The following is a 12,379-nucleotide window of genomic DNA, read 5'->3' on the forward strand; positions in this document are numbered from 1 at the left end:
AAAAGTTCTGTGTTGAGTTATTTGTGAATTACAGTTCCCAAGTGCATCCATAACGCAAAACCAAACATCTTTTAATTCATATGCACTAGTTAATCCTTTCCTTATAGTTCAGCTCTTGGTCTGGCACAAAATCCAGCAAAGATACATAGTTTGCTTCATTGGACCAGGATGGAACCAATGTAAAGTCTTAAAACCAAAGTCTCAAGATTGCTTTTGGTAATGCAAATTACCAAATATGCAATGTGTAAATTTGTTTGTTGAATTTTGGCTTACACATGATTATCAATTGTCAATAATGTAATCAGTCTGTTGCTGCTTTTCTCAGCTGTGGAGTGCATGCCAAGCAGAGTCCAGATGAAACTTTTTTCTCCACTGCTTGACTATAAAATACTGCAAATTATGAAAGCCTTTGCTTGGAAGGCATGGCTATTTTTAAGTGAGTTGTTGTTAAAAAGCGTTCTTCTGGCCAAAATTTATAGCATTATCCGAGAGGCAGCCTGTGTAAAAAAAAAAAAAAAAGTGTATGAGCTATTACACTAGACTAATGAAATGCTAGAAAGTCACAGATCTAATAGTAAAAACTGGTGTTGTTCTCCAAAACCTAAATACTGTGCAGAGAACAGAGGCCATTCATATGTTCTAGTTCTAAAATGGAAATGGAAAAGAATGTGTTCTTCAGTGTGTGTGTGAGAATGGGGAGTATTTGTGCCCCTCCTCCATCTTCCACACCCTTGAGCCACATGATCCTTCCACCTACAGAGTGGCAGACAGAACTAGCCGGACATGGGTATTTGATTGTGTGTGAGGACGTCTTCTGTCTCCATCTCAACATTATCTTTAAAAGGAGGTTGGATTCATCTCTTTAGAAACGGTCCCAGCTAACGGGGGTAGAGGGACTTTGACAGAGGGGAGAACAAATCGCTGACAAAGGACCTTTTTACGTTTCATAAGCGTTGTTAGGACAACGAAAAGGAATTTCTCAGATAATAACTTCCCACTTCAAAGATTTCTCAGTTCAATAGCAATTGGACCATCCTTTTTTATTCAGCCACAAGGGCTAGCACTAAAGACGACTCAACTGTTTGCATCCCTCCTCCCAGTGTGTTTATTTTTCCCCTATTCATTGGAGTACTTGGATAAAATAAACACTGAGACAATTACCGGAACATGGACTTCTAACTTTCTTGGGATCATATACCCACTGCCATGGCCTCAGACTTGGCAATGTCAAGTTCTGGAGCCTGGCAAAACAGGATTCCCTTTTTAAAACCACCTCTGTGATTTATGACTTGTTTACTTGCTTCTTTCAAGGAAAAAAAAAATGCCAGGCATTCTAAAGATCACACAGTCTTTATTGGTAAAACTGAACAAAGAGGCGTCTCTGTTTTAACTTTTGCGTCCACATAATAGAGCTATATACTGATACACAGTGGTCTATGGAATATATAGCTATATCAGTATATCCATTTAGGGATGACTTATCTTTATTTAAAAAAAATTCTCACTACTGAACAGAACAGAACCCCCAAGCAATTTAAAGGATAGAGGAAATATGGGAAAAGGACCAATATCCCTATATCATTGCCCAAAAAGAGCAATCTAGCCTCCTATTTCCATGGACAAAAATGATAAAACATTATCAGGACTGGTGGGAAGATACTTGGAAAAGAGGTTCAAAAGGAGGATAAAGGAGCAGAAATATGTGAGCTTACTAAAGAACAAAATTCCTGCTCCCTATGGAAACTGTCCCAGACTTACTTGACTTGCTGGCAATAGTCTTCTTCTTCTACTACTTTGAGCCTAGGGTGGGGATTGCTTTAAAGCTGTTTTCAGAGACTGCATGCCTGATCTTAAAATGCCTTGCCTTGGAGATAATGCCACCAACTTCTATGGTGATAATGCCACCACATTTTACAGCTGCAAAGGTTCCATCTAATATTGGTAACTCTTCGATAGCTCCCTCCTCCCCCTGCCCATTTCTCTTAATCACAGCGGCCCCAAGATTCTGCCACAAAGGCTTTCCTTCGAGAGGGCCCGGTCTGGCAAGCTGAAGGGGACGAGATGGAGGAAGAGCCGAATGAATGCATTAAGCTAGCATGAAAACCAGAGGTCAGCACAAATGTGTCTTAATAGACTGTCTCGAATGGAGTGTGCCTTCCTTTCAAGGGTGCCTGCTTTTGCACTGCTCATTACCATAGCGATCCTAACATGGCATGTTGATGCACCATAAAGCTCACACTTTCCACCCCCACCCACCCACCTCAAATCAGAGCCTTTGAACAAGGCCGGTCTTGATTAGACCTTTCTCCTTTTCTTCCCTCTCCTTCAAACCCATTTCCTCGCCTTTAGAAAAGTTGCCATCAAATCCCAAAGGCCGTCTGTGATCAGGGCCCAGAAGAAGGGAAACAAAAGTGAAGTGACGGGCTGTGATTCAAGCAGGCCCATTTTTCTTTCTGACATTCTTATCCATTCTGAATATTGGGTTGGAACAAGGCCTCCCATTCGCATGGGGTTTTCCTTGCCCCGGAAGGTCGGACAGGAGAGGAAATTCCATGTCCATCACAAACACACAAAAGGACTGAGAAAAAGGTAGAGGTAAAAATAGATGTATACACTGACACTCTCTGATGCACACACACACACACACACACACAAATACACTGGACTGGAAGCTCAAACAAAATCAATAATGACCAGGTTGGGCCAGCTGGAGAGGGCTGTTAGAAAATCAGAGGCATGGGGGGTGATGGCAGGAAGAATCTCTTAGACCTAAATATTATGTCCCTCTTGTGAAAAGGCTAGATGGGGTCCAGACTTCTCTTTTCAATCTTTTAAAGTATGACTTGCCTACTGCTATAGAAATCTTAACTCACCATGAAGATTCACCGTTGAAGAAATACTTTCATTGTGAGAGCCTGCTTTGATGTCTAAGGCAAAAGATGCAGAGCTTTTCAGCTGCCTCTGTCTAGATTACCTTGAGAGCAACGAGATAGACATCTGTAACAAGCAAATGAAAAATTAAAGGTGATTAGCCCATGCATCCAAAACCACAGCTTCTGCAAAGAAAGAAATCAGGAAGAAAAGGCGTGGGCTGGAGGTGGTGGTGGAGATGGGAAGCAGAAAAGCTCAGTTGAGAATTCCAGGCAAGGTGAAGCTTATTTTCTCCTTTAGCCAAAGGCCTCCATAGCTTTGCTTTCCTGGGTTGCCTCCACTATCAGCTCAGAGGAACTGAACAATAGGAAGAAAAACAACTGTGGAAAACACAGGATATATCCTTTTTAGTTTTAAACACTGATAAACAAAATAATATAGTCAGTAGATTGCTTCTTCCATTGCTTTTAATCAGGCAACATAGGATAATATTGTGGGTGTAGTTTACAGGATTGGAGAGATTCCTCGATTCCCAGGACACAACTGAAAACAGAACAACTGATAAGCTGTAGGAATGCAAAAATGTAAATTACACCAGCCTGGTTTTTGGATATAAATCTTACATGTTCACACTCTTGTAGGATGTCCCACTGGATTCCAGAAGACTTATTGGGCTGCACCCCAAAAATGAAAAGTTCAGAATTTTTTTTTTTTTTGCTGACACTAGGTAGAAGAAACCAGATGCTTTTAATAGGAATCATTCAAAGGAGGATTGCATAGTTTGCATCTCTACTACATAATGGAGGGAATAGTCCATATGGAAACTATTGCAGCAAAGTCCTAGCGTGCACCTTCAGAAAAAATGAGCCCTGTTTTCATAAGCATTGATCAGAATCAACTGGACAGCCCAGGAACCCTACTGGAAGTACAATACATCATGAGCAAATGATATAGGACTCTTAGGATGACCTGACAGCCTTGGGGCCTGGTATAAGTAACTGAACCTTCACAAGGATGCTTTGTCCCTATGCTCAAACTGGAATGCATTGTGTTTTTCCTTCTTGCCCCTCTCAGCTGGAAAATAAGAAAAAGGGGTGAAAAAAACAAGGAGGATTCAGAAGTAGCCTCTTGATATACTAGAGATTTGGAAAAAAAAACATTTATTTTTACAGTTACAAAAGCCCCCACATAATTTTACATAGCCTTTGTGCATTTCAAAACAAAATTGCCACTGTGTTTACTCCATTATTTGGGGGAGGGCATCTACATGTTGAATTTCTGGACAATTCAAGAATCAGTACAATGATGTCACTCATAACAATTCCTTCTCACTTTAATATGGACCTCACTTTCCACTCACTAAGGAATTGCAAGAATTCACAGAAATAACACTGGGAGCAGGACTGGGAGTACAAAGGAGAATGTGTTTGTGCACTTAAAATCCATTACTTGTGTAAATTAAAATGTACCACAAATCATTAAGCCACCCTTGGGTCTGTTTTATTAGTAACAAGTGGGCAGGGTAGACCGGTTAAGTCGGGGCAGTAAATAGGGTTTCCCCCCCCCCACAAAAAAATGTCAGCTGAGCTGGTAAATTAATCAAATTATTTAATTGATCGCTGTACAGTTGGCTAACCAGTAACATTTTTATAGATAACCCTTTTCCTAGAAAGCAAACGCAGGCCACACACACACACACACACACACACACACACACTCAAAATGAAAAATAAAAATAAAAACCACCGGGGACTAAGAGTCCAAGAAAAACACAGTCACGAGGTACCAGCACCGAAGATCGCGACTGTACAATTATAGAAATCCGTAGGAAAACACTTTGGTTCATTGGTACAAAAAAAAAAAAAAAAAAGCTGTGTCAACTCTGACACTTCTGTAAACGTTGGGAAGGAAAGCGATCCAAGTAAGTTCAGGATGGGGTGAAAAAATAAAATAATACTCATAGTTAAAAACAAAAAAACCATGAAGTCGTGGGAAAAGACGTAAGGGGGAGTGGGGAGGGGGCTGTCGTCTTGTGCGCTTGGCACCATAATAAATACAAAAGCAGAGAGGAGGTCTTTTTTTACACCCCCCTCCCCCATTATTCCCCCCCCACACACACACACACAGTGCGTCTTCTCTCCGGTGACCAGTGCAGCAATTCTGATCAAAGGTGCCTCGGAGAAGGGGCAAGAGGGAACGGGGAAACCGGGATAGGGTGGGAGGGTTTCCCAGTCTCGGGTCGGTTTCCACCCCTTCTCCAAGACCCTGGTCAAAGTCCCGAAAGAGCTCGGAAAGAAGGCGGCGGTCTGGTTGGCGGCGGGCAGTCCTACAGCCAGCGGCGTTAATAATTGGGGCCGGGGTCGCAGTTTGTGAACGCGGCCTCTCCTGCTTGGGGCGAAGGAGAGTTACTGGGTGGCGTCGGGATGCAGCTGGCCCCGGAGCTCTGACACACGTACCATTCGCTCAGGTTCGCTGCCGCCTGCGTGGAGGAAGCCGCTGGGGGAGGCGGGGGCGGCGGCTGAGGGGGGTCCCGGCCGCAGTCGGACGAGGGAGAGACCAGTGAAGGGGTGGACGACTCGTAGCCGGAGCTGGGAGGCGGGGACTTGCAGTGGACCTTCATGTGCTTCCTCAAAGAGCTGGGATGGGTGTACGACTTGTCGCAGCCCCGCACTTTACAGTTGTAGGGTTTGTCGCTGGTGTGCACGTGGGAATGCTTCTTCCGGTCGCTGCTGTTGGCGAAGCGTCTCTCGCAGCCCTCGAACTCGCATTTGAAGGGCTTCTCGCCTGCAAAGAAAGAGGCAGTCTTGGGAAACTTGGCAGAAACGTCCCGGGAGGGAAGAGGTCGTCCGGAAAGCGGGCCTGGGGGGGTGGGGTGTCGGCATAATATCTTTTCGGGGTGAGGAGGGGAGAGTAAGAGGCTATTTCCACTGCTGTAACCCCATTTCTTTTCCAACCATTGAGCTTTGGGGGACACATTTCCCTTCTGGAAACGGCGCCGGATGTTCCGGTGCAAATTCATGCCTGCCGGGATTTAAGAAGATCTCTAAAACTACCCCAGACCCACTCAGGGTGGAATTTTCGGGGTTATCAATGTCTCCCTCCCACAAGAAGTAAGCATGTTCTCTTTTCACAGAGAAAGGAGCTGCTGTGAAGCAAGAGAATTCCCCATTCAAGACAACTAGTTACATGCTGGCAGGGTATAGTCAAAAAAGTCAAGATGGCAGCAACACGGTGTGTTGAGTTTTACAGATCATTATCTCTTCCAGAATCATCTTATCCTATAGTCTTCCATCCCAAATGCACTATTATTTACAAATGGCCTGCTCTCTGTTGCTTTAGAAACAGCTAAGGTACAGAGCTGGTCGTACCCAAAATTCATAACCAAAGATCACAGGTGGTATACCTCTCTTTCACCTTTCACACTTCCACCAAGTAACCCCATATGTCTTCAGTCGTGCACTTATATATCCACAATCAGGCAGGAAACATAATATTTGGCTTTCCCTGGAAACCATAATTTACATAGGGTTTGGGATGCAATACTGTACTGACAAAAGGCCAGAAAGAAATTCAACCTTTTGGAACAGCATGCATAAATGTAGACTAGCCTCCTGCCAGTCAGGTTTTTCTGGTTGCTTGCCACTTTAATACATAATGCCTAAAAATCTAGAATCACTGCAACATTGTTTTATTTTTGTAAAAGCCAGGATGAACTTCACAGGTATGAGTGTCCAGGCCAAGTTTTCAGTTTTCATGAAGCATGGGGAATATATGCCTAGATAAAGAAATGGATGGTAGAGAGCATTGAGGCCAATGCAAAGCTTTCATGAAATCCAGCAGATCATATTAGGATAGTAATATAATAATATTAAATGCTGTATGCTGGACGAATGGAGGAAAAGTGCTGTTGGAAGGAGAGATGGAAAGAAGGACCAAATAAGGACTGGTTTAGGCACAAAAAGCCTGAGTGAGCAATAGAAAGTCCAAGATGCTGCAGTCACGTGCTCTGAAGTTTCCATTGAACATGGATATATGAGAGCAGACAGGCAAAAATGGACAGAAAATGATAATAAAGACATCATTGAAATATGATATGAAAAGCCAGATCCTGTTTTCTAAAAGTATAAATTACTGCTGTGTGTGTGTGTGTGTGTGTGTGTCTGTGTTTATTTATGTGTTAAGTGTTTCTTAAAGATAATTCCTGAAAGAGTCCAGATCATATATTTTGACTTCAGTGCAAAGCATCATTTAAAATGGAAAATCCTGTTTAAATGTCCCAATATCCAAAGCTAACTGGTTTTTAAAGCCATTGTTCAATGAAAAAAAAATTGCCTTTTGAAACAAAATGGCTCTAATGATTGAAAGGGTTTAAAGGTTTAAATAAAATAATGACTACAAAATTCCCAGCATCAAACTGTTGGGGTGGCTGATTTTCCAGAGTATGGGTGAAAATCTAAATATTATTCTCAGTCTGTAAGAGGAAAAAATAATGGCTTTTGCAAAGAAGAACCTAACAAGATCTTTTCTCCCTTTCATGAATTCTGTATTCATGTGCCGATGAATGGGGAGGGGAGGGGGGAGAAGAGAGGAGAGAAATTAAAAGAAAGATCTTATATTTTGATGGCTCTTTAAGCATTTTAATTATAGTTCCTTGTACAGAAACAGTTTGACCTTCCCCTTCTCAGCTGAAATAACAAATCAAGGAGATCCATGTAATGCAGTGCAAGCAAGCTGGAAGTTAAGAGGCCCAGGGGAACGACTCTGCCGTAAACCCTCCTGCCAACGGAGAGAGAATGAGTTGCCTTCAGGTAAGGCTTGCCTTCCTCAACCTTCCTTCACTCCTCTAGCTTGTGAACTGATACCAAAACCAAAACTGAAAGCTGATTTTGAACACAAGGGCTTGATTTGAGAAAAAGTAGATCCTCACTGCAGATTATGACTGGTCCCACAAACACATATGCCAGCATTTGTGCTCTGGCCTAAACTAAAGGATTTCTGTTTTCTGTACAAAAGTATGTGTTATCCAAACAAGAGAGAGGGAAAAACCATTTCTGTCCTTTCTTTGAAAGCTTCCTTTTTTCAACTTGGTGGTGGGTGGGGAGAAGGAGAGCATTGAACTTGGGAGTGCAGGGGCATGCGTGCAAGCCCCATGGAATTTGCACCGCCATCTTCTAACCCCCACTTGTAGCTCTCACAGGCCTGGCTGCTGAGTGCAAGACTTACAGCATGGTGATTTTAGCATAATCCTTCCAACACTGGGACTGGATTAAAGTCTCTGCAAAATTCTCGAGGGGGAAGGTGGAGGAAGAGGTATTTTGCCAGATTTACTGCTATAAATTACAAGTTAAAACAGACCTTCCTTACTGTGGCCTAAAATCCTCCTTGGTTACAAATGTCCCTGACCATCTCTAATGGTAAGGAAGTGATTTTTGCTTTCTCTGTTTTTTTCCCACTGTGTTCCACTCTTGGGAATTAATTCTCTCCATCTCTTTCTCTCTTCCCTTCTGCTCCAGAAATCTGCTTTCTACTGTGCTAGGGAATGCAGCATTGTTAATACTGGACAAAAGCATTTTTTCTTGCAAATCTAGAATTTCCTCCATGAATAATTTCCTGGAAAGTCTATTACTATTTTAGACATATTTGGCTTTGAGAATTTCAAGGTAGGGTAGTCAACATAAAGTATGATTCTGCATTCAGGCCTACAAAATTTGACTAGTATGCCCTGGCCTTGGTTACACCACCATTCCCTTTAAAAGAAAATTATGTGGGAAGCTCAAGCAAAATACCATGTGTATATTATCTATCATATAATAAACCTATGAGGTGGCATCTTTCTCATGTGCTCAACTGCACTGCTGTAGGTCAAATTTACAAGAAATTGAGCATTTTCTGCTTCAGAGGCTTCAAAAGAGAAAGCAGTGAAAGGGCACTAAAAGTTTCCTTATTGAAAAAGACACCATGATTGAAGAATAAAGTATCCTTTTTAATGGCTTCCCACTTACCCACATGAAGATATTTTGATTATTATTTTGTTATTGAGGATTAAATATTTCAAATAATATAAATATTCTAACAAAAATATCATTATATGGTTAAAGATAAGATGGGAATAAAGAAGAGTAGAGCAAAGCCATTTAACTGCTGAAGCAGGCTTCACAGTAGCAGAGCAGAAGAAAGAAATCACCTAACACTGTTGAATTGTAAAAAAAAACACCTTACTGTAGGATTCCTCATTTCTGTAGGGTTGCCCAGTAGAAAGGGAACACACACAAGAGACAGTGTGTGGAACACTATATCCTGAAAAGGATTAAATTCTGCAAAAAGGCTTACTTGATATCTTGTGCTGGATCAGAGCTAGAGAAAAAACAACAACAAGGAGTTGGGTGAAGTCAGCAAAATCACAGACACTGGCTGTCAATTTCAGTTAAAGTGTAAGGCTTCACAGGTCCGGAAGTGTGAAAACTTTTTAAGTTTCAATTTATTCTCTCTAAATGCTTTTGTGGCAGACTGGGATCAAGCATAAATATTGCAAGATTGTCTCCTTTAGACAGCTTGCCTTTTCATGTTAACTACAGGAAGAAAAACTCCAAAGTTTATAATGTATAGACTTCTCATAGAATGCTACCTTTTCAAATGGGTAGCCCAGAAGCACTGAATCACCACCTTCAATCCAGGACACACATCCCTGCCATCATTTCCAACTTCCCAGGTTCCAAAAATGAACCACCTCATATTGTCAAGCATACAAACATTAAAGAAGTAAAGAGCATTGGGGGACTATCCTCAGGGCTTCTTGTCCCAAACAAAAAGAGAGGACTGTGCAGCTGTGTTTTTCTCACAAGGAAGGCACAGCGGCATCACTCACAATTGCCCAGTTTCCTTTGTCTGCTCTCAATTTGCAAGTTCCTGCCCCAAGATTGGATGTATTTATTTTCTTGGAAGGGCTTTGGAATCTCTTTTCTTCCTCCCCAACCACAAAAAATACCATCTTAATTTTTGGGTCCTTCCTTCCTTCCTTCCTTCCTTCCTTCCTTCCTTCCTTCCTTCCTTCCTTCATTCATTCATTCCTAGACACATACAAGGACACACATGCTGCAAAAGCAAAGCAAAAATCTAAACCAACTCTTCTGCAGGGTTTACTGAACTACTGTAGCTTTAATTAAATCTAAGTATAATTAGAGGGAAACTAAGGAGGAGAGGGGAGGGGGAGGAAGTGGTGGATGAGGAGGAGGAAGAAGTGCACGTGCATCAGCAGATCTCTGGACTCAACAGTAATGGAGCAAGACCAACTTATACTGACCTGTATGCGTCCTTTTGTGGATTTTGAGATTTTCCGACCGAGCGAAGACTTTGCCGCATCCCGGGAAAGGGCAAGGGAAAGGCTTCTCCCCCGTGTGGACGCGGATGTGGTTGACCAGTTTATATTTGGCCTTGAAAGGCTTCCCTTCCCTGGGACACTCTTCCCAGAAGCAGATGTGGTTGGACTGCTCGGGCCCGCCAACGTGCTCCACGGTGACGTGAGTCACCAGCTCGTGCATGGTGCTGAAAGTTTTCGAGCATAATTTCTTGGGAGTCTGATCCAGTTCAATCCACTTGCAGATGAGCTCTTGCTTGATGGGCTGCCTCATGTAGCGAAAGAAAGCCCCAGGGCCATGGTGTGACGCTAGATTCACGTTCAGGTTCATGCTACTGTAGCCGTGGAAGGAGGAAGCCGCGAAAGGATCTGTCCGGGAGATTGGTCTTGGAGTGAAAGGCTCAGACCTGGCGTACATTTCTCCAGGTAGTCCCAGCCTGATCTGTCCGTTTAGATGGCCACCTGGAGGTCCATGGGGAGGTTGCTCCTGGTGATGGAGTCCAGTAAGGAGTGAATGAGTCCCGACTTCTGAGTGGTGGTGATGGTGGTGGAGGTGGTGGAGGTGGTGGTGGTGGTGGGGAGCATGGTGTCCGGGGTAGCTACCTGTTGTTGAGACAAATATTCCGTGATGAGAACTTGGAGCAGCAGAGTGTGGATAAGAGAACCCTGGCATGCCGGGGGCAGTCAGATCCCCGCACAGGAATAAATCTCTACCTGCCGATAGAGCCTGGCTTGGGTGAGGGATCGCATAAGGGACTGTTGTTGACTGCGCGGGGCCCAACGCCCCAGTTGGACGCGGGACCACTACTTCAGCTGGGCCTGTGACGGGATGGCGAGGCTGAGGCTGAGGCTCAGCACAGAGCTTAAGGGCCGCTGGGTGATGATGATGAGGAGGAGGAGGTGAGTGATGAAGGTGACGATGGTGATGGTGGTGTCCCAAGTGTTCTGACCGGAATGGACTCAGACCGAGGCGGGATTCTCCGGGGTGCTCCCCAGGGCGCGTGGGAACGACGGAATGGGGATCCCCGGCGAAGCCTGTCATGCTCTGAGGGGACTGGTGATGGCGGTGAGGAGGATGAGGAGGATGAGGATCCCCTGCCAAGCCTACTAATTTCAGCGCGGTGTTCCGCTTGGAAAGTGCCGCCGACCCCATTCCTGGCTTCCCCCAAAGCTCACTTGGTTCTACAGTTCTAAAAAGTCACCTGACAGCGGGGAGGCGGGGGAAGCGGGAGAGAGCGCCTGAAAGGCAGGGAGAGAGAGGGAGAAAGCCAGCGGTGGAAGAAAAAAAAAAACTTTTCCGAAAGTTTCCCCCCCCCCCCCTTCCCGTTCCCCCGAAAGGTTTCCTCTCTCCCTCCAATCTCTCGCTCTCCACTATTTGGCTTTGTTTTGATTTTGCTTCTTCTTGTTCCCCCTTTCTTTTTCTCTCCCATCTCTTTATTTTCCACCTCTCCCTTCCCCATCCTTTTTTTTTGGGGGGTGGGGGTGGGGGTAGATTTGCCCCCTTGTTTTTTAATGCCTACGTGGAATCCCATACGCTTTGAGAGGCAGCAGCAGGACGTTGGGAGGCTACTGAATAGAGCTTCATAGACACGGCTCCAACCCAGAGCGCTTAAACAATCAGGGAGGCCGCTGATTGGTCGAAGCTGCCTGACCGACGTCAGCGATGACAGCTCCCCTCTGAAGTCTGAAAAGATTTAGGAAGGAGCGGGGAGGAACGAAGAGGATACAAGGAGATCTGCGCTTGCGCGGTGCTTGGTGGGTAATTTCCAAAAGACCCTTTGCATTTTTTTCCTCCCTCCTCTTTCTTTGCTCCTCAGCTCTGCACGGCTCCAGCGAGCCGGTCTGCTGTTTGTATTTGCCCCCCCCGCAGATAGTTTTCACCTGCGTTTGAATTAACAGAAGAAAAGTAGCCGGAACCTGTGTCCGGCCCAAGTCGAAAGGGTCTCGGTGCCGTTCACCGCTTTTGGGCAACTGTTGAGGAGGAGTAGAGCCTCGGCTGCGAGGCCGGCTGAGGGCTCTGATCTTTCCCGTCCTTTCCTGCGCCCCGCTGGTGGTCCGCGATCCATTGCTTGGAGTCGCCCCGTTTTCCTGCTCCCCCCCTCCCCGAGTTGCTTCGAGAGAGGTCCAAGCCTTTCCAGTTCTCATTTGCGCTCG

General features: G+C 44.6%; 1 protein-coding gene across 1 annotated transcript; it reads right to left on the reverse strand.

Moving 5' to 3' along the window:
• Positions 1 to 4,575: 4,575 nt before the first annotated feature.
• Positions 4,576 to 11,378, reverse strand: ZIC4 (Zic family zinc finger 4). Its single transcript, XM_026668113.2, has 2 exons — positions 10,172 to 11,378; positions 4,576 to 5,655 (listed from the first exon to the last, which is right to left on the reverse strand). Exons 1-2 carry the CDS (start codon positions 11,376 to 11,378, stop codon positions 5,213 to 5,215), a joined length of 1,650 nt encoding a protein of 549 aa, XP_026523898.2. The 3' UTR covers positions 4,576 to 5,212.
• Positions 11,379 to 12,379: the final 1,001 nt, after the last annotated feature.

The sequence above is a fragment of the Notechis scutatus genome, chromosome 4, assembly GCF_049901735.1.
Source record: "Notechis scutatus isolate UNSWTSFEM ecotype Mainland chromosome 4, rNotScu1.2, whole genome shotgun sequence".
In the NCBI taxonomy this organism is placed as follows: Eukaryota; Metazoa; Chordata; class Lepidosauria; order Squamata; family Elapidae; genus Notechis; species Notechis scutatus.

What these genes read in the sequence shown, in the direction of transcription:
- ZIC4 (XM_026668113.2), bottom strand. Translation starts at nt 11,378, where the DNA reads ATGGGGTCGGCGGCACTTTCCAAGCGGAACACCGCGCTGAAATTAGTA. An exon ending in CCACAAAAGGACGCATACAG is followed by an intron (nt 5,656 to 10,171) that starts GTCAGTATAAGT and finishes CTTTCTTTGCAG; the next exon opens with GCGAGAAGCCCTTCAAATGC.